This window comes from Ananas comosus, unplaced genomic scaffold (assembly GCF_001540865.1).
Source record: "Ananas comosus cultivar F153 unplaced genomic scaffold, ASM154086v1, whole genome shotgun sequence".
Lineage (NCBI taxonomy): Eukaryota > Viridiplantae > Streptophyta > Magnoliopsida > Poales > Bromeliaceae > Ananas > Ananas comosus.
In genome coordinates, this window is record NW_017893459.1 from 7,308 (window position 1) to 29,757 (window position 22,450).

At 40.6% G+C, this 22,450-nt stretch overlaps 1 protein-coding gene across 1 annotated transcript; it reads right to left on the reverse strand.

Moving 5' to 3' along the window:
- Positions 1-4,062: 4,062 nt before the first annotated feature.
- LOC109706097 (momilactone A synthase-like) lies at positions 4,063-20,402 on the reverse strand. The gene is made up of 3 exons (XM_020226905.1): positions 20,223-20,402; positions 19,038-19,297; positions 4,063-4,902 (listed from the first exon to the last, which is right to left on the reverse strand). The coding sequence occupies exons 1-3, from the start codon at positions 20,258-20,260 to the stop codon at positions 4,367-4,369; spliced, it is 834 nt and encodes a 277-aa protein (XP_020082494.1). The 5' UTR covers positions 20,261-20,402; the 3' UTR covers positions 4,063-4,366.
- Between the last annotated feature and the right edge of the window lie 2,048 nt (positions 20,403-22,450).

The window sequence follows — 22,450 nt, forward strand, 5'->3', positions numbered from 1 at the left end:
GAAAATGGCATTTTCGAGAACCCGGAATAGCTTTAAGTGCTTTGTTATTATTTGTACTCTTTGGGCTTGTGTTTGCTGTCTGAACACCTATGTTGGTGCGTTTCAGGACATCGGATGATTAGGATTGTACTTTGGTCCTTTCCGAAACACTCCATGGCAATTGGAAGTGTTTCGGTGGACTTTTTGGGTTGTGGGTTTAGTGTTTTGGAGGCGACTCAGTGGATCTTGACTCAGTGGGTCTTTCGTAGGTCCAGTTGATGTCCCAGCATACCTTGAGCATTAGATATTGCAACGATTACAAATAGGTGCTTCGATCCGGAGTCGGTACAGTGGTGCTAGCTCGGTGATATTCTTTCTTCATTTTTTTTCGTTGTTTTGCATACTATTGATGAGCATTTACCACTAGACTTCTGGTTTTTCTACTCTACTTCTACTGATTCACATATTCGTAGTAGAGAGGTGTTGGATTTATTGCATGATCTCTATTTGAGAGGCCTAATTGATCGGTGCTGATTGGTTCGCCGATCTTGTGATCTAGTTTGGACAGGTGTTGTTTATTGACTTACTCTCGGCTATTTGCCGTCTTGATTGATTATTAAGTATTTCACGTCGATCGTCACAGCTCATGTAGCATATTACTAACACCAGCGGTTTGGCCACAACGTGGGTATTCTTTTTTAGAAAAGTGGTCATTACTACGACCTATGAGCCCCTGCAAGGTGCTAGCTGGGGCTTTGTGCCGGTGGGTGAGCACATTGTAGCACTCCCTGCAGTCTTTAGACCTATATGGCGAGGTGTTTGGATATTAGTTTTCATACAGTTAATACATATATTTATTGTTTACAATAGCAGTAGGTGATTACTGTTGTTCATATCTATGCTTCTTTATCCGCTATTGTACATGACAATCTATCTATTTAGTTGTTTTCTCTCGCCAGTGAGTACACTCGCTTTCTTCGGCTTGCGGTATCCATTGAGAGACCCTTGTTGGGTTCTCACCCTCCTCCCTTTTTAGGCGATCTTGGTGGTGGGAGTCGGGATGATGCGTGAGGTGCGATAGCTAGCAAGCTCTAGAGGTTCCGACACATCTGCATTGGTTACGGTATTCCGATTCGACCCGTTTTATTTATTGCTAATAAACTAGAAATTGTAGTTATGTTATCTATTTGCTTGATTGTCTGTTTTTGAATAATCCTGGTTGTGGATAATCATTTAGTTGCGAATATTTGGAATGGTGATGTTTTTAGGATTTTCAATGATATCGTGGTTTCGGTTTTAAAATATGTGATTTTTTACCCCTCGTGCTAGCTCGTTTTTAAAAATGAATGAGTCTCCGTGTGGGAGACTATTTTCAAATGATTTTACGACTTTATCGATTCTTAATATTTCAAAAATAAAGTTTTTGAGTGGAAAACAATTTCAAATGATAGAATTGTTTGTTGTATTGTGCATATGCATCATCCTTCGCCTAAGGAGTGCTTAGAGCATGCATCATCTCAAGGATTGCTGGCTGAATGTTTGCCGTGAGCATCTGCATTGTGAATGCTGTTATGTGATTAAATGTAGTGCTGCAACAACACTCGTAGTGGTACGTTGTACAAATACAGGGAAGACTCTGTCCTACTGAACAGAGAAAAACCTGTATTTGTGGCAGGTCTTTTTCGTCTTTTGGCAAGTTTGTATTTTAAAATAAAAAAAGGGGCGTTTTCCGCTGGCTCTACTTTTGAACCGGTCTTTTATTTGAAAAAGCTTTACAAAAAGGGTCTCGGGGTGTGACATTTGCCCCTTAAAAAATAAAAAATGTCCACTTCAGCTTCCACCGTTAGTGTTCTATTAGGGTTCCATTTATATCTTAGTTTTTATACCCAAATACCCCTGATATGCTCATCCATGCCCGCCGCCTCACCTCCGCCACCGCCTCGCCCTCCGTCGCCTCGCCCTCGCCCACACCTCTGCCATACCCAAACACAAGCCCTCGCCTTCCTCCGCAGCCAGGATGAGCAAATCAATGATAAGCGGGAGTACGTGTCACATATTCCCTATTCTAGTGCTGTCGGGAGCATTATATATGCCATGGTTTGCACACGGCCGTATATCTCTTATACAGTGAGTATAGTTAGCAGAGATATGAGCAAAATCCTGATGAAGTGCATTGATATGCTGTTAAGTGGTTTTGAGATATTATAAGAAATTATCGGCACTTGTTTGGAGTTTGGGAGGTGTAAAGATAGTGTGGTTAGATATGTTAATTCGGATTTTGCAAGTAATTTGGATAGGAGGATATCACTTTCAAGTTACGTATTCTCCAGTAGTAGATGTACAGCTAGTTGGAAAGCTTCATTACAATCGATTGTCGTCTTGTCTACAACCGAAGTGGAATATATTGTTATGACAGAGGGTGTGAAGGAAGTTATGTGACTATGATGCTTATTTTGAGAGTTTACTTCTTGTTGTTAGGCTATAGTTTTTTATTTAAATAATCAAAATGCTATTCATTTATTAAAGAATCAGATGTCTCATGAGGGGACAAAACACAGCGATATAAGGTTTTACTTGGTTCGGAATGTGATTGGAAAGTACACAGTAATTGTTAAGAAGATTAATATTCAGGACTATCCCGGCGGATATGCTTATTTGTGTTTGCGTGAATCCTGCTCGAGCCAAGCCCACAGCCCAAACTTGTGTCCATGTGCATATTTTGTGTTTGCCTGCCGTAAAGTATACAAACAAATAATATCTACATGCATGCATATTATTCTACGATTTATGCTATTAAATTATCTGATAGCGACATTTTTATTATATTTTCATGTATTAATATAGTACATATATATTTATAAATTCATACTTCTACAGCATTTGCTTTTGAACTGGACCTAGAGAAGGCTTGATGGGTATCATCACACTTTGGACCTGGCTTCGGGCCGGACTTCATTGTTTAACATTAACTTGCCATCATATTACTTACAAGGTTATCTAGGTGTGCTTGATTCGCGCTATCCAATTAGGATCGCTAGAAATTCTGCATAAATCTTTTCAGATTAGTGCATTTGCTAATCCCGTATATAATTAGCTCAAAAATATTATAGAAGAGGCACAGGCATTTTGCATTACATATTCTACAAATTATGAATATGTAATACAAAATCACTGAAACTTATAAGATAAACAAAATACAATAATTTTGTATGCGAAATTATTACTGCACTAAACAAAATCTTATTTTAGTTATGTTGAAATAACTAAAGATACTGCATAGCTTGAACCAAATGTGCTAGAAAATGGTTCAAAATTAGTTTTGTGAATTTTTATATTAGTAAAGGGTCCACTTCATAGTTGATGATGTCACGTTGAACTCAAACAAAAGTGACTGAAGGGTGCAAATTTTACACCCACCCATCCAGAGATTTAGATAACTATTTTGAATTTTTATATTAAAAAATATTGGATAATATCAAATATGCCCAACGTAAAAAATAACTAATTTAGGGGGGGTGTTCGGCATGGTTTTTGAAATAGTGATTTTGTTAGAATTGATCTTGACTTTTAGAATTGATTTCCGTTTATAAATTGTAGAGCATTTCGCTAGGTCAGCCTAGAATACCTTTTATTGATTTCGGTTTATTTTTTAGAATCTGGACCAAACGTCTTTTTATTCCTGGTTGATTAAAATATCTTTAATTGATCTTAAAAAATTCCTTCAAGTATACCCATGCCCTTTAGGGTTCGCTGATAACAGAATTGACATTTCAGAAGGGGTATTTGGCAAAATGAAGTGTAAGTTTGAAAATTTTGAGTAAAAGGTTTATATAAGCAAAAGCCCAAAAATAAAGAATTTAAGTACTAGTATAGAAATTAATATAGATCCTTGTACCGGTGGGGGCTATAATTTATAACCATATTTTCGGTGTGCCATTAACATTGCTCAAAATCAAAAGCTTTGGAGCTTTATATATCTATGATAGCAAAATATAAACTTCCATATTTATTTTTAAAATACATACATTATAGTTAAAACAAAGTTCAAATGATATAAGTATATATATGGGTTGAAAGACGACGTAGCTTGAAAATATATATATATATATGGTGTCCAAATACACATGTTTTTACATTTCGACGGGGGCTTCCAGAAATTCAAAACTCTTGCGAAATGACGACAACCATCAAATCTACATACTTTTTTATTAGAGTTAAAGACTATTATTTTATAGCATGAGAGAAAAAGAGAAAGTAATTAAGCATGCAGACGTACACTCTTTGGTAAAAGAATCCAAACTAGGCTCGAGAGCCGACTGATGAGAGATCGAATAGCACTCGATTGGTACCAGCAAAGCTAGTAGCAGTCTGATAATTAATTAATTAATTAAGCCGGATTTTCGACGTCCTTGAAGAGGTCGAAGGAGGGGTTGACGACGGAGAAGGCGCCGTCGATGACGAGATTAAGGCCGCTGACGCAGCGGGCGTCGTCGCTGGCCAGGAAGAGCACCGCGTTGGCGACGTCGTCCGGCCGCAGGCGCACGCCCTTCAGGACGGCGGCGGACTCCATGGCGGCCTCGAAGTCCGCGCCCCGGAGGCCGACGTAGCGCTCGGCGAGCGGCGTGGCGAGCGCGGCGGGGGAGACGCAGTTCACGCGCACGCCGTGGCGCCCCAGCTCGGCCGCCGCGTTCCTCGTCAGCGCGGCCACGGCGCTCTTCGCGCACGTGTAGGCGTGCGACGCCGCGCCGCTCACCACGCCCGCGAGGCTCGACGTCGCGATGATGGCCCCGCGCCGCGCCGGGATCATCACGCGCGCCGCGTGCTTCGTCCCCAGGAAGGGCCCCACCGCGTTCACAGCCAGCACGCGCTCGAAGTCCGATTTTGAGCACTTCAGGATGTTGTGGGTCGGCGCCCCGCCGATTCCTGTAACCAAGCGCATGCGCCACGCGCACATATATATACATATATTAATACTAATTAATTCATTCATTCATTAATTGCACACAATGCCACAATGCGCGGAAAGATATATATATCTTAAATTGATAATATTTTGAAGAAATGTGGGCCCACATACATACATAGTTAATTGTGCCATTGGTCTCTAACTCTGTACCATTTTTATTTCCATTCTCAACATTTTTTTTTTCAAATATATAAAATAAAATATAAAAATACATAAATTGGCAATTCTAACGGAGTCCTTTCTTTATTTTGATTAAGGAAAATTACCTATATACCCCCATTCGTTTGAAAATATTCGATTTATTCTTACTTCTTTTTTTTTTTTCCTAAAATACCCCTCATATATTCCACCGTTATTGCAAAATACCCTCGCAGTTATCTTCTGTTAAGTTAACTTGGGTTAAACGTGAGTTAAACAGTAATTTTGAAAGGGCAAAATAATAATTTTATAGAGATAACAGAGTTAATTAATAGATTTTAACTCTATGGCGCATTTGGTTCGAGTTATGTAATATTATAGAGTATTTCGATATATCCAGATATCTTGAATTTCTAAATGAAATTACTACTGATGCTGCATTAATAGATTTGGTTTAATACAGTAATGTAATGCTGGATTGCAGTGTTTACAGTGTTACTATGCTTGGTTCTGTCTATAAAATTTTATAATCTAGACAATAAAATATAGTCTATTCCAAAATGACACCTTAGTCATATTTCGTAAACTTTTTTTTTACTATTTACAAACAATATTTTTTTGCTAAATTTTATTTTAAATAATTTAATTTTTAAAATTTTAAATTTTAAATTTTAACACAAATATAAATTTAATATTTTAATTTAAAATATAAATATGAAATTTCTAAATTTAAAATCTAAAATATAAATATAAATATATATAAAATAAAAAATTAAAATCTAAATTTAAAATTCAGAATTTAAAATTAAAATTTGTATTTTAAAATTTGAAATTTAAAATTTAGAAAATTTTAAATTTTAAATTTTAAATTTTAAATTTAAAACTTATAATTTAAAATCTAAAATTTAAATTTAAATTTAAAATTTAAAATTTAAATTTTAAATTTGAAGTTTAAAAATTTAAAATTTAAAATTTAAAATTTAAAAATTTAAATTTGAGAATTAAAAATTAAAAATTAAAAGTTTTAAAATAATGTATTGAAAGGGTTTCGAGAGTTAGAGGATAAAATTGTCATTTTATATAATATGTAGTATTATCGATTTTCAGTAATGCAAGATACACGACCCCCTCTCATTAATATTTTCGGTATAATCCTGCTCGATTTGTAATGCTACATTAACGACTAGATTACATAGCGTATGAACCAAACACGGTAATCCTGGCAGGATTGGCTGTAATCCTGCTAAGATAACTTGAACCAAACGCACCCCTAGGGTATATTAGAAATAGGTTGGAATGTAGAAAGGGTATTTTCAATATTACCCTTCTAAGAGGGGTAAATCGAAAAGTCGGAAACTTTTCAGGAATATATAAGTAATTGCCCCTTTGATTAATTACACTATTGGTCTCCAACTTTGCACCTTTTTAATTTTCGTACCTAACATTTTTTTAAAAATCTATAAAATAAACTATATATAAAAATACATGAATTAGCAACTTTAAAAAGGTCTTTTCTTATTTTGAAGAGATTTGAAGCCCGCATACACGATTTATTGCACCGTTGGTCCTCAACTTTGTACCATTTTTTATTCTGGTTTTCAATATTTTTTTTTCAAATCTATAAAATAAAATATAAATAAAATAATAAAATAAAATAAAATACATGAATTAGCAACCTTAATGGATGCCTCTTCTTATTTTGGAGAGATGTGAGGCCGACGTACATGATTTATTGCACTATCACTTTTTTTTTTTTCATTTTGGCCCCTAAATATTTTTTTTCCCAATTGAGTTTCCAAACTGATTTCATTATAATTACGTCCCGGTCATTAAAAAAGATGTTAAAATTAATGAATTTTTCATATGAGCACCTACTTGATTTTATTTTGCATGTCAATTTTTATTCCTAAACTTTATATTTTTTTTTCACTTTAGTCCTCAAAAATAAAACATTAAAATTAAAATTAAAATTAAAAGTAAAAGTAAAATTTTTAACTAACCAAAAATTATAATTTTAAATTTGAATTTAAAGTTTGAATCTAAATTATTTACCCACTGCATTGCACGGGTTTCTTAACTAGTATATATATATTTCAAAAAAGAGAAATGAATAAAAAAAACTGATGCAATCAATTTAGTGTTAGAGTGTATGGAATAACTAAATCGAAAATTTTGCTGAGTTTGATAACTTTTATAATTGGCAAGAGAAACCTTTGAACGGTTATAACTTTTCACTTGAATATCCGATTTCAGTGCACAATCATAATTCAGAAAACACCTTTTGGGAACTACACATCAAACAGTAAACCAGTTCCGGCCTAGTATGTGTTGGATTTTATTGGATTTTTGTGATTTAAAACTTGTTAGGTCTCTTGGGAGCCCAATAATTATTAATGGGTTTTGCTTGAGAACCCAACTAAAATTTTTATGTGTGAGGTTTTGTCCCACATTGAAAACTAAAAGGATATTGTTGGTATATATATATTACTTTATTCTCAAGCTAGCTGTTTGGAAGAAAATGAGAGTTATACTCTCATTTAAACATATGCGCGGTACGAGCACGAGCCGGGCTCGGCTGGGCGGGCGATGGCACGCGTGGTCCATACACCCATTTTATTTTACTTTTATTTTTTCAATTTTATCTTTATCCTAATCCGAATTTTTTCGATTTTATCTTTATCCTAATCCTAATTCTAATCCTTATCCATAATGAAGAATCCGAGCATACCTAAACCCTATCTCGTCTTTTCCTACTTTCTCGTCATTGATCTTTTGCGCTGATTTTTGCCGAGCTTTCTTTACTAGATCTGAAGCTTGTTAGGTTCATCTTGCGCCACCTTGAAATCGTACCGACGGGGTGGAACGTGGTCGTTCTATCGCTGGAAGTAATTGCCAGAAAGCCTCGCATGTAGAGGGGCAATTTCGCTTCTAGGACAATACTCTGCACGTCTCGATCTACAGGTCGTATCTAAACTTTTTTTTTACCGTACTTGTTATTTATTTTCTTTTTCAGAATTTTTCTAAACCTGAAATTAATCTTTCGAATTGTTTTTAAAAAAATATTGTAATAAAAGATCATAAAGATTTTCCAACCGTATGAATCTAAATTCAGTTGTTTCAGCATCTATTTTTCTACTTTTAGTCCAATTATTTGATAATTTTCAATCTAATTAGGTTTAGAGATATATTATAATTCATTATTTTTCGTCAGTATGATTTGGATATCGCTTCTATATATAGATATAGCGTTTGGTTAATTGTCTAAAAAGCCTTGTGTAACACACTGGACCTGTGCAAATTGCGAGATTCGAGTGTTTGATATGGATTCCGAACTTTTCCACATTTGGTGGAAGGTCATATATGGTATTCCGACCTAAAAGTTCGATTTCTGGAGTTTTGGCATTATCCTGAGAATTTTCACTCTCGGGGACCGGTCCCTGGTGGGAGAGACCGGTCCCCTCGGAATAGTGTTGTGGCAGTCTGCGAGGCAACCGGTCCCTGGCGCATGAGACCGGTCCCCGAGCGCGACTACGTGGGGAGAGACCGGTCCCATACGGGGAGAGACCGGTTCTCGAACGTTGGATTTTCGGGGCAGGCTGAGAGACCGGTCCCAGGTCGGGGAGACCGGTCCCTCAGTCCGAAAACTCCCCAGACCCGGGCAGTGCACGGGTTGCTTTGTTGGAGGGCCTAGGTGGATATTGTTGCATTAGAGGGCTTTTATGGCCGCTCCATCTTCTCTCTCCCTCATTTCTCTTCTCCCAACTCTCCCTACACCTTAGATAGAGAAGGTGAAGAAGAAGGAGAAGGAGAAGAAGGAAGGAAGGAGAAGAAGAAGACCAACAAGAGGACTTGGGGCATCTTTCTCTCCCTCTCTTCTTCCCTTGGGTGCTTGAAGGCTTGGACTTGGAGCTTGCTAAAGAGGAGATCTTCACTCTTGGAGCTTGGATTGGAGCTTCTAAAGAGATTAGTTGCCCATTTCTCCCCTCTAGACCTAGTTTTAATAGTTTTTGGGAGATGGAACCCTAGAATGAAAAATCTAGGGTTTATTTGGGGCTTTTTGATTAAGGGCTTTTTGAGCTAATCTAATTGGATAGAACCTTGGTTTAGGTTGCTTTGGAAGGGATCTAGCTTCCATTTGAGCTTTGGAAAGGGATTTCTACACTATAGGTGAGATTTTGGCCCTTTTGCTTAGTAGATTAATGTTTGAGCTTGTAGTTGATCGTAAGATTCGTTTAACCTTTGTTCTTGTGCCTCTAGGGTACTAAGAGGCTAGTGGGCACCTTCGTTGGAGCTTACGAAGGGTTACGCAAGTTTCGGTGGATTTGACCTAGCATACAATATGAGAAATTCTCATATTTGGTGATTTATGTTTCATAAAGTGGAAATTCATGCATATTCATGTTAAATGTATTTATTATGAATTTTAAAATGCTTAACATCCCTATGTCATATATAATGAATTTTCGGACCTCTATATAGTAGAGAGAGAGTTGCATGTGAAGCTTGCGCTAGCATTGGGCATTCTTATGTTGGACTCGGGACCATCTTTCTTATAATGAAATTGAGCATTGTTTCATGCATTTGAGCTTATACCTAATTGAGACATAAGGGACTTTATTAAGTCTTAAAAGGCTTGGGGACTTGTACTACTTGAGGGTGATTGTGCTAATGTCATAAAGGGGCATTGAGCTCGGGTTAAATAAGAACCTAGTATTAATGTCATGAATGGAACATAGATTATGAAATGTGTTTAACTTATAACAAGCTTAAGTGTCATAAAGAGGCACTAAGCATAGTGAATGTTGGAACATCACTTTGAGACATTGAACTAGATTTTTGAGATGCTAGTGACCTTTACCATGTTAGAGACATGATGATTGAACTTTTGAAACGTTAACTACACTTGCTTGCCATTTGTGCTCATTCGCACATGCTTGTGAGGGTCGCTCCCTACAAGCCGGCACTTCGGAGTTGGCCACGCAACTTATGCTCGCTCGTGCGGTATCAAGAAACCTACGGGGTCGGGAAGGATAGACTCATTCCTAGAGTGGGAATGCTGGAGCTACCACCGACACTTAGGTGGCACAAGCTGAACTACATTTATGTAGGTTCTAGAATATGATTAAACAATGACATTAAACCGGAAAATGACAATCACTACTAGACAGGCTTAGTAGTTTAATCTCTTTGACATGCTTATAGCATAGTGTTGGAACATGTAGTATTCAGGATAGTCTTATTTGTTGCATCATAATATACTTGGCTGCAATGATAGAGTATATTCAACATATACTGATATATTGGATCATGACACCTACTTGCTCGTTATGTTGGGACATATTAGTCATGCTTGGACATACTCTGCTGTGATAATGTAAATGTACAACATATTGACATCATGTTTATTTGCGACATACTAGCTTAGCATTTCATTTATGCTTTCATAAATGCAATCCATTTATTATTATTGTTGTTTTTTGGACTTATCCTTTTCTTTTGGGGCCTAGTGGTGCATTGAGCTAAGGTCAGTAATTGCCCACTGGGAACTATAAATTATAGTTCTCACGCCCTCTGTTTCTTGTTTTATTTCAGAGCCTTCCACTCCGGGCGAGGCTAGGGACCGAGGAAAGGGAATTGCCACGAGCTAGCTTGTGAGCGAGAGACATTCGATAGGTGGTCCACCTCTTCTTTGTTTTCTTTTGGGAGATGATGAGATTTGTACCTTGTATAGAGACCACCCTTTTTGTAATACTGTTGTGATGACTCTTGTACTAACTTTATCTTTTTGTTTAGTAGTTTACTTTTCACTTTCTCTTCTTGTTGTTAGTTGTTAGCTGTTAGTAGCTCTGATATCTCTAGTAACTTTATTTCTTCTTGCTTCCATATCTATTTTATTGTAGACTCCTTATATGTGCAGGTATATGGTGGGTCTGGGCCCGCACCGGGCTGGCCTATGCCAGGTCCCGAGGCTTGACAGATTAATTTGGTATCAGAGCCTAGGGTTGAGTCTTAGTGGACCTAGCAAACCTTAGGCCGGTTGGACGATAGGAAATAGGCTCATGAGAGACGAGGTCTATTTGAGTTTTGAGCGAAAGTATCATGATTGGATATTATGATAACTCTAAAAAGTTGGGGTTTGATCGAGGTATTTGGCTTCTAACTTCACGGAGGGTCACGTTGGCAGCCGACAACGTAATATCGGGAGTTAGTAGTGAAGAATACTTCCTTACTTTCGTATGATTTGGGGTTTGGTTACTTTGAGAGGGGATGCGATAGCGTGGGTTACTAACATACGGTTTTATGATATTGTAGTGGCGATGCCGATTATACGCTCCCAATCTGCTGAAGCGGATGATGCGGCACACCTCGAAGAGGTTGAGACCTCCGCTACTTCCGGATCTAGCAAGGTCCGCGACTTGAGGTCCCAGCTTGCTGTCCTCACTGATCTTGTAGCGCAGCAGGCGGCGGTCGCTTAGCGACAGGCTGAGGTGGCACAGCGTCATGAGGCATGGATGAAACACCTGGAGGATCTCTTGTTACAACAGGCGGCGACTTCTAGGGAGACTCAGGTTCCCACACCACCAACGCCCGTTGTGAACGTTGTGCCGAGGGCGCAATCCCCCGCTCCCAGTTCTTCGCGTGTGGCGCCCGAGACCGTACCTCGGGAGGAAGTGGTCGCAGCACCACCGGTTCAGATACCTGCGGCGAGGGCAGCTTTTTCTGTGATAGCCGAGAAAGTCGAGCGGGATCGGCTCATGGATCACCTCAGCGAGTTCAGGAGGTGCAGTTCGAGGATCTTTGACGGCGAGAAGGTCGACCACTAGATTGTTGAGAAGTGGTTGATGCACATGGAGAAACTTTTTCGAGATACCTTGGTTGAGGAAAGGGATAGAGTTTGGCTCGCCACACATCACTTGGACGGCGAGGCCTATCATTCGTGGTTGGATATCCAGGACAACGCCAACACTGATTTGGCAGCGATTTCTTGGACGAGGTTCAAGGAGCTTCTTCTAGCGCACTACTTCCCTACTAGCGTCAAGAGGAAGATGGAGCAGGACCTGCGCAGCTTGCGCCAGAAGGAGCGGACAGTGGCCCACTACGAGAGGAAATTTTTTCGGCTACTCCACTGTATACCCTTCGTAGTGCGTGATGACGAGGACAAAGCCCGCATTTTTTAGCATGGATTGCGGCCTTCGATCTTTCGGTTGGTGCAATCCTCCAACCTCCAAACCTACCGGAAGGTTGTGAACCGCGCGGTCATTGTGGAGGCAGGAGCGGCAGATCTTCAGGAGCGTCGCGAGGGCTCAGATAAAGGGAAGGGCAAGAGGCCTGCGGCTGAGGGTGCGAGCCAGACGCACTCACAGAGACCGCGGAGGCATCCCAGGAGCCGGAGCCAGTCGCCAGGACGTTACTCTTCTACTCAGCGAGGAGGACCCGATCGTCGCCAGGCTCCACGCTGCGTGATCTGTGGTGGTCCTCATTACCCACGGCAATGTTCACGCAGTCGGGGCAGGTGCTACCTGTGTGGCCAGGAGGGCCACTTCTAGTCGGACTGTCCGAGGGGTCCATCGCCAGCGCCATCGTCGGCATCTGCACCAGCTTCACCGGGTCCCAGCCAGGGGACACCTTCTGTACACCAGCAGGCTGGGCGGCCACCTGTGCAACGACAGTTGGAGGGGTCACGGCAGGCCCCGAGCAGGCGCATGTACGCGGCCCAGACAGAGGAGGAGGCAGCAGCTGAGAATGTAGTTGCAGGTATCATTTTACTTTATGGTATTCGAGGACGAGCATTATTTGATACCGCTGCATCGCATTCATTTATAGACCGGCTGTTTGCCGAGTTGCATGGCATCCCGCTGACATCTTTGTTGCATCGGGGACGTGTTGTTGTTCCCGATCACTCCTTGGATATTAGAGAGATTTGCCTTAGTTGCCCTGTTCGGATCAGAGATTGGATCATGCCCGCGGATCTATTTGCATTGCGTAAACTAGGAGAGTTTGACGTGGTTTTGGGCATGGATTGGCTAACCAAGTACTACGCCACTATTGATTGCAAGAATCGAACGGTAACGTTCAAAGAGCCGGGGCAGGCGGAGGTCGTGTACCGAGGATGCCAGAGTTCGCTGTTTGCGATGACGATTAGTTCCTCCCCATAGTGCGAGGTGAAACTGACGCCCCTAGGATTGAGAACATCCCCATAGTGCGGGAGTTTGGAGATGTGTTTCCAGCGGAGCTACCAGGCATGCCACCGGATAGGGAGATTGAGTTTGTGATAGATCTCGTCCCCGGGACTACTCCAATCTCAAAGGCGCCCTATAGGATGGCACAGGCGGAACTGATGGAGCTGAAGGCACAGTTGCAAGATCTCTTGGATAAGGATTTTGTGCGACCGAGTGTGTCACCTTGGGGAGCACCGGTCTTGTTTGTCAGGAAGAAGGACAGGTCACTTCACTTGTGTGTGGACTATCGTGAACTTAATAAAGTCACGATCAAGAACAAATACCCATTACCGAGGATCGACGATCTGTTTGATCAGCTTCAGGGATCGAGTGTGTACTCCAAGATCGAAAACGTGTCGACGATCTGTTTGATCAGTCGGGGTACCACCAGTTGAAGATTGCACCCGATGATGTGTCGAAGACGGCTTTTAGAACACGGTATAGACATTACGAGTTTACGGTTATGCCGTTTGGGCTCACTAACGCCCCGGCAGCTTTTATGGATTTAATGAACCGTGTGTTTAAGCCTTATTTAGACAGGTTCGTCGTAGTGTTCATCGACGACATTTTGGTCTATTCCCGAAATGATGCGGATCATGAGGAACATTTAAGACTTGTACTTCAAGTGCCTCGGGAAAAGAAACTCTTTGCCAAACTGAAGAAGTGTGAATTTTGGCTTAGAGAGGTGGCGTTTTTGGGCCATTTGATTTCTAGATCAGGTATAACCGTGGATCCGAGGAAGATTGAGGCTATCAAGGATTGGCCGAGGCCGACGTGTGTTACCGAGATATAGAGTTTTATTAGCTTGGCCGGCTACTACCGACGGTTTGTTGAGGGATTCGCAAAGTTATCTACTCCCTTCACGAGGCTCACGCATAAAGGCACCAAGTTTATTTGGAATGATGCGTGTGAAAGAAGCTTTCAAGAGTTAAAGCAGAGATTGACTACCGCACCGATCCTAACCTTGCCGATTGCTGGAGTAGGGTATGTGATCTACAGTGATGCTTCCTTTAATGGATTAGGCTGTGTCTTGATGCAGGACGGAAAAGTGATCGCTTATGCATCTCGCCAACTGAAGGATTATGAAAGGAATTACCCTACTCACGACTTGGAGTTTGCGGCCGTAGTCTTCGCCTTGAAACTATGGCGTCATTATTTGTACGGTGAGCGATGCGAAGTATATACAGATCACAAGAGCTTAAAGTATCTATTCACTCAGAAGAAGTTGAACTTGAGACAGCGCAGATGGTTGGAGCTACTCAATGATTATGATTTGACGATCCTCTACCACCCGGGCAAGGCTAACGTGGCGGCAGATGCACTAAGTAGGAAATCGATGAAAAACTTAGCGATTAGCAATGCCTGTTGCTACTCAACTGCCATTGATCGAGCAGATGAAGTGGTTGGAGTTGGAGGTGGTGGCTCCTGATACACCTTTGAGATTGATGACCTTGGCGGTGCAACCTACACTCTTGGATCGGATCAAGAAAAAGCAAACTCACGATGCGGAGGTGCAGAAAATTAGAGATAAAATAATTGGAGGTTGCACTGGTGATTTCACTGAGGACGGTGATGGATGGATGCGTTTCCGCGGACCGATTTGTGTACCGGCGGAATCGGCACTTAGAGAGGAAATTCTTCAAGAAGCACACCGAACGCCCTATGCTATACATCCGGGAGGCATCAAGATGTATAAAGACTTAAAGTTGCTTTATTGGTGGCCCGGGATGAAAAAGGATGTTGGTGAGTATGTTGCTAGATGTTTAACTTGCCAACAGGTGAAAGCTGAGCACCGAGTCCCCGCGGGGAAATTGCAGAGCTTACCTATGCCAGTGTGGAAATGGGAGAGGATCACCATGGACTTCATGACAGGATTGCCCCGCTCACAAGCCGGGCATGATGGTATTTGGGTGATCGTGGATAGGTTGACGAAGTCGGCGCACTTCATACCTAATCATACTACTTGGACCGGGGAGAAGCTCGCACAAGTGTACCTTGATGAGATTATGCGACTTCACGGAGTGCCTACTTCGATAATATCTGATCGAGACACCCGGTTTGTGTCTCACTTTTGGAGGAGTCTAGAGGACGCCCTAGGCACTCGACTAGATTTCAGTACAGCTTTCCACCCTCAGAGTGATGGCAGTCAGAGCGCACTATACAGACTTTAGAGGATATGCTCCGGACATGTGTGATAGACTTCCAGGGAGGATGGTCGCAGCATCTACCGATGGCGGAGTTTGCTTATAACAATAGTTATCAAGCAAATATCAAGATGGTACCCTTCGAAGCACTTTATGGACGGAAGTATAGATTGCCACTTCATTGGAGTGAAGTTGGCGAGAGATTGGCTTTAGGTCCAGATGTGCTCCAGGAAGCTGAGGACAAGGTTCAAATTGTTCGGGAGCGACTTTTGACGGCACAGAGTAGAGAAAGGAGCTACGCTATCGACGACGGCGAGATTTGGAGTTTCAAGTTGGAGACCATGTGTTCTTGAAGGTCTTGCCGACTAGAGGGATCAAGAGATTTGGGATTCGAGGAAAGTTGAGCCCCCGTTTTATTGGACCGTATGAAATCTTGGAACGTATAGGTCCGGTAGCGTATCGACTTGCTCTACCACCGAACCTATCGGGCGTGCACAACGTCTTTCATGTATCGGTACTTCGGAAGTACATCCATGATCCAGCTCATGTACTTGAAGCGACGCCATTGGAGCTGAGGGATGATTTGAGCTTTGAAGAGCAACCTTTGAGTATTTTGGCTCGCGAGGTAAAGAGATTGAGAAACAGAGAGATTCCCTACGTGAAGGTGCTGTGGAGCAACCACGAGGAGCGCGAGGCCACTTGGGAGTTGGAGAGCGCACTACAGGAGCGCTACCCCTATCTTTTTCAGATGGAGTCTTGGGGTTTGTAGTTGCTTTGAGTTTCGCGGACAAAACTCCTTTTTAGGAGGGGTGAATGTAACACACTGGACCTGTGCAAATTGTGAAGTTCGAGTGTTTGATACGGATTCCGAACTTTTCTACATTTGGTGGAAGGTCGTAGATGGTATTCCGATCTAAAAGTTCGATTTCTGGAGTTTTGGCATTGTTCTGAGAGTTTTTACTCTCAGGGACCGGTCCCTGGTGGGAGAGACCGGTCCCCTCGGAACAGTGTTGCGGTAGTCTGCGAGGCAACCGGTCCCTGGCGCATGAGACCGGTTCCCGAGCGCGACTACGCGGGGAGAGACCGGTCCCATGCGGGGAGAGATCGGTTCCTGAACGTTGGATTTTCGAGGCAGGCTGAGAGACCGGTCCCAGGTCGGGATGACCGGTCCCTCAGTCCGAAAACTGCCCAGACCCGAGCAGCGCACGGGTTGCTTTGTTGGAGGGCCTAGGTGGATATTGCTGCATTAGAGGGCTTTTATGGCCACTCCACCTTCTCTCTCCCTCATTTCTCTTCTCCCAACTCTCCCTACACCTTAGATAGAGAAGGAGAAGAAGAATGAGAATGAGAAGAAGGAAGGAAGGAGAAGAAGAAGACCAACAAGAGGACTTGGGGCATCTTTCTCTCCCTCTCTTCTTCCCTTGGGTGCTTGAAGGCTTGGACTTGGAGCTTGCTAAATAGGATATCTTCACTCTTGGAGCTTGGATTGGAGCTTATAAAGAGGTTAGTTGCCCATTTCTCCCCTCTAGACCTAGTTTTGATGGTTTTTAGGATATGGAACCCTAGAATGGAAAATCTAGGGTTTATTTGGGGCTTTTTGATTAAGAGCTTTTTGAGCTAATCTAATTGGATTAGAACCTTGATTTAGGTTGCTTTGGAAGGGATCTAGCTTCCATTTGAGCTTTGGAAAGGGATTTCTACACTATAGGTGAGATTTTGGCCATTTTGCTTAGTAGATTAATATTTGAGCTTGTAGTTGATCGTAAGGTTCGTTTAACCTTTGTTCTTATGCCTCTAGAGTACTAAGAAGCTAGTGGGCACCCTCGTTGGAGCTTACGAAGGGTTACGCAAGTTTCCGTGGGTTTGACCTAGCCTACAATATTAGAAATTCTCATATTTGGTGATTTATATTTCGTAAAGTGAAAATTCATGCATATTCTTGTTAAATGTATTTATTATGAATTTTAGAATGCTTAACATCCCTATGTCATGTATAATGAATTTTCGGACCTCTATATAGTAGAGAGAGAGTTGCATGTGAAGCTTGCGCTAGCATTGGGCATTCTTATGTTAGACTCGGGACCATGTTTCTTATAATGAAATTGAGTATTGCTTCATGCATTTGAACTTATACATAATTGAGACATAAGGGACTTTAATAAGCCTTAAGAGGCTTGGGGACTTGTACTATTTGAGAGTGATTGGGCTAATGTCATAAAGGGGCATTGAGCTCGGGTTAAATAAGAACCTAGTACTAATGTCATGAATGAAATATACATTATGAAATGTGTTTAACTTATAACAAGCTTAAGTGTCATAAAGAGGCACTAAGCATAGTGAGTGTTGGAACATCACTTTGAGACATTGAACTAGATCTTTGAGGTGCTAATGACCTTTACTATGTTAGAGACATGATGATTGGACTTTTGAGACGTTGACTACACTTGCTTGCCATTTGTGCTCATTCGCATATGCTTGTGAGTGTCGCTCCCTACAAGTCGGCACTCCGGAGTTGGCCTACGCAACTTATCGCTCGTGCGGTATCGAGAAACCTACGGGGTCGGGAGGGATAGACTCATTCCTAGAGTGGAAATGCTGGAGCTACCACCGACGCTTAGGTGGCACAAGCTGGACTACACTTATGTAGGTCCTAGAATATGATTAAACAATGACATTAAACCGAAAACTGACAATCACTACTAGACAGGCTTAGTAGTTTGATATCTTTGACATGCTTATAGCATAGTGTTGGGACATGTAGTATTCATGATAGTCTTATTTGTTACGTCATAGTATACTTGGCTGTCATGATAGAGCATATTCAACATATACTGATATATTGGATCATGATACCTACTTGCTCGTTATGTTGGGACATATTAGTCATGCTTGGATATACTCCGTTGTCATAATGTAAATGTACAACACATTGACATCATATTTATTTGCGGCATAGTAGCTTAACATTTCATTTATACTTTCATAAATGCAATCCATTTATTATTATTGTTGCTTTTTGGACTTACCTTTTTCTTTTGGGGCCTAGCGGTGCATTGAGCTGAGGTCAGTAATTGCCCACTGGGAACTATAAATTATAGTTCTCACGCCCTCTGTTTCTTGTTTCATTTCAGAGCCTTCCACTTCGAACGAGGTTAGGGACCGAGGAAAGGGAATCTCCACGAGCTAGCTTGTGAGCGAGGGACATTCGATAGTTGGTCCATCTCTTCTTTGTTTTCTTTTGGAAGAGGATAAGAGTTGTACCTTGTATAGAGACCACCCTTTTTGTAGTACTGTTATGATGACTCTTGTACTAATTTTATCTTTTTGTTTAGTAGTTTACTTTCCCCTTGCTCTCCTTGTTGTTAGTTGTTAGCTGTTACTAGCTCTGATATCTCTAGTAACTTTATTTCTTCATGGTTCCATATCTCTTTTGTTGTAGACGCCTTATATGTGCAGGCATATGGCGGGTCTAGGCGCGCACCGGGCGGGCCTATGCCGGGTCCCGGGGCGTGACACCTCGTCTAAAACATATTTTGTTATAGTGCGGAATATATACTGATGAAGAAAAGTATAAGCAGATAGTATGTATACCAGCATTGTTGAACATGATATCGAGCTTTCCGAACTTTGCGACAGCGTGGTCCACGGCGTTGCTAACGTCGTCCTCGTTAGTTACATCACAGTGGACGAAGGATGCAGCAGCAGGGCCAAGCTCGTCGCAGACCGACTTCCCGAGCTCGTCTTGGATGTCAGCGATGACCACCTTGGCCCCGTGCCGGCAGAAGAGCCTGGCTGTGCACTCGCCGATGCCGCTGGCGCCTCCCGTGATGACGGCCACCTTGCCTTCCAGCCTATGCTTTTGAACTAGCTAGTGTTAGACCGCATGCAGGTTACAATTGCTCAAAATTTGGGACTAGCTAATATTCTTATGATGCTAGCTATAATCAGATGTACGTAAATACAAACTTGTTAATTAGAGGTACCAACTCCAGATACAAGAAATTATAATAATAACAACACCAAATAAGTTCTATTTGTCAGAGATGGGGATTTAAGTAATTAAACCTGTTAGAGTGTAATTAATACGAAAAATTAATCCATTAGATGTTGAAGTTCGGATCAAAGCTGTAGCTTCATAGAACTGTGTAATCTACAATATGAATCTAACAGGAAACGAGCTCAGGAATATATTCAACATTATTGTCCTAAGCATTTTAGTCTCGTAATTGTGACTAAAGGGTTTCAACGAACAGCAAATATTAGGCAATTAATCTTTCTAGCATCAGATTACAGGACTAAGTACTCTTGCTAATCATCCGTTCATAGGTACATATTTGACTGTCATCAATTTTGTAAACTTAATTAAAAAATTTGAACAAAAATAATTTGGAAACAAAACATTTGTTCGCTTTGAAAGAAAAAGAAATTTAACTATATGATGAAGGAGAAGTGATCAGAGTCTATGACGAACAAGAGAAAAGGATCTTAATGGATCTTCTATTACTAAATATAATTTTATAGTCCTTAAGAACTATGGTTCGCACCTTATTCTTTACTAAATTATGCTCAATAGCTCTAATATTTCTCGATCATGTTGTAACTATGGAGAATTGCTAATTCCAAGATTAGTCTCGTTTAAGAAGTGCGTTAACTTAAACATAGAAACAAAGTTAACATAAGACCAATAATTGCTAAAGCCATTAACAAAATTAAGAAACCAGAGAAGCAGAGCAAATTATTAAAGAATAGTGAAGCTCTAATATATGAAACACTTACTTTCTCGCTGTTGCAGGCAAATCAGAGCAGCTCTCCATGGCTTATGATGCTGAGATTTCTTCTTCTTGATTCACCTTTCTTGAAGAATTTATTGTGAAGCTCAAATTGGTAGTCTCTAGAGGGGAGGAGGTTTTTGTTATAGTTGACTAACAGCCGACTTTTTGAGCATCTTTAGGTGGAAGATTCCTAGTTCTCTTAATATAAAACCATTTGGACAATATCACCAAATAAAAATAATCATTTTTTTTTTTTTTTTTAAAGATCTTGAATTACTCCAAGGATGGAGAAATTAAATGGCTAGGGTAAAGTAATTGGAGGAGAGAATGTGCATTGTAGCAATATAGCTTTAAATTCAAATTTTAATTTTAATTTTAATTTTAGATTTTTTAGTTTAAAATTAATTAAAATTAAAATTTTATTTGCAAAACTAGTTCTCAACTTTTTCATATTTTTTTTTACATTGGTCTATGAAAAAGTCAGGTAGAAGCTTTAGTTGGTACTGTTGCTGTATTGACATAACGCATTTCGTTAATTTTAATTGTTCTTTTTATGCCTGTGATCTAATTGTAATAAAACGAAGAGATTGGCACGGAGATCTGGCTGTAAAAAGAAAAAAAAAAATCAAAATAAAAGAGGATAAAAAAAGTTGGAAATCAATGAAGCAATTATAAAATATATTTTGAGATACACATGGCATCACATTTTTATGTATCATTTTCCCTCATTAAAACCCCTGCTGCAATTACAGTTGCATTAAATATCATCTTTTTAAAGATAGAGTTGCATTGTTGTCATTATCATGATTATTATTAAATCTAAGCAAATTAGAAACTCCAAAAAAAAAAATTAAATCCACTCTAATTGCCCACTAAGCTTAATATAGGCCAAAGTTAAGATTTCAAATTTTCCTAGTGCATAGTTTTAACATTATTAAATTGCTCAATAGTTAAAAAGTTTTATTATATACACCGATTAAGATAGCTACTTCTCACCAATATGGGTGTAATTTTCTTGGCACATTTTTTGACATATGCACGCTAGATCCGCCTGGCATGTTGCGTGAATTTAGTTTGATCATACAAATACATAACAAAATAAGATCAGAAAATCTAGTCATAATGACTTGGCTGTTGAAAATCACATTAAAAGAATCAAATTAAATTATATTATATGAACCAAGCTCTAACACCATGCATGTTAAGGACTCGAACCTACTCAAAAGCTTAAATTGGTATCAGAGGAAAAAAAAAAAAAAAAAAATTCTTTCACATTATATACAAATAAAAATTTGTGGGGCTAATATTCTTAACAACCACGATAGTACCATAACAATATTTACAAGTATAATAAGTGGTGAGGGAGTGTCCTTCTCGTCTCCTTTGACTGGTAAAAGTTGCCCACATAGTGAATGGTCACATGATCTAAACCCAATTATTATTTAACAAAAAAAATAATAGAAAAAAAGAACTCAATTATTAAGTGCAAGCACCAACTTGGTCCAAGCACATGCATTTAGCTTTTAGTGTTCTCTGCATGATCCATTTAGAAATTCTTCCAAATAAATATGGGTTCCTTGTGCAATTATTTATCTCTTATGTGGAAAAAAAAACCCAATTTGTCTCTAATGCTAGTGAATATCAAGATCCTTTTCTTTTAAGTAATCCAAAAGGGATAAGCTTAAATGTCCATTGCACGATTGGATCGATGATAATGCATTAGTGGTTAAAATTGTTTCCATGGTTATTGTAGTGTCTCTGGGGCTTAGCTGGTTGACTGACTACAGTATCAGTGATTTGTCGACACATCTGTAGAGTGTCGGGATGAGTCAGAATCGTTTTGGCGCGAAATAGACGCGAAAACAGACTCTCGTATAAACAAATTCTCGAACAGCTTCTCCATCGCACTCACCCAACCTTCTACGACCCAGGGCTCGGTGCGACTACCATCGAAGTGCGGCGGATCAAACCGACAAAAACGAGCAAGCCTCTCGGTCATCCGCTCATGCTCAGCCTCTGACATATGGGACGCCTCCCCAGGAGGTGCAACTGGTGCTGTAGGAACCGTCGCTGGTGGGGGTACAGCTGTGGCTGCTGCGGCCATTGGAGTAGTCAGAGGTGGCGCCTGCTGCTCTAACGCTCTGGGGGCTGCACTTGGCTGCTGAGTAAAAGTCTCACACATCCGCTGGAGTAACACTCCTTGCTGTCGGGTCACCTCAGTCAATGCAGCCA

Bases quoted from the DNA above. Each gene is read 5' to 3' on its own strand.
- LOC109706097 (XM_020226905.1), bottom strand. From the start codon at position 20,260: ATGGAGAGCTGCTCTGATTTGCCTGCAACAGCGAGAAA. The intron at 19,298-20,222 runs GTAAGTGTTTCA...TCAAAAGCATAG, and splicing joins TTGCCTGCAACAGCGAGAAA to GCTGGAAGGCAAGGTGGCCG. The intron at 4,903-19,037 runs GTATACATACTA...GCTTGGTTACAG, and splicing joins TATCATGTTCAACAATGCTG to GAATCGGCGGGGCGCCGACC.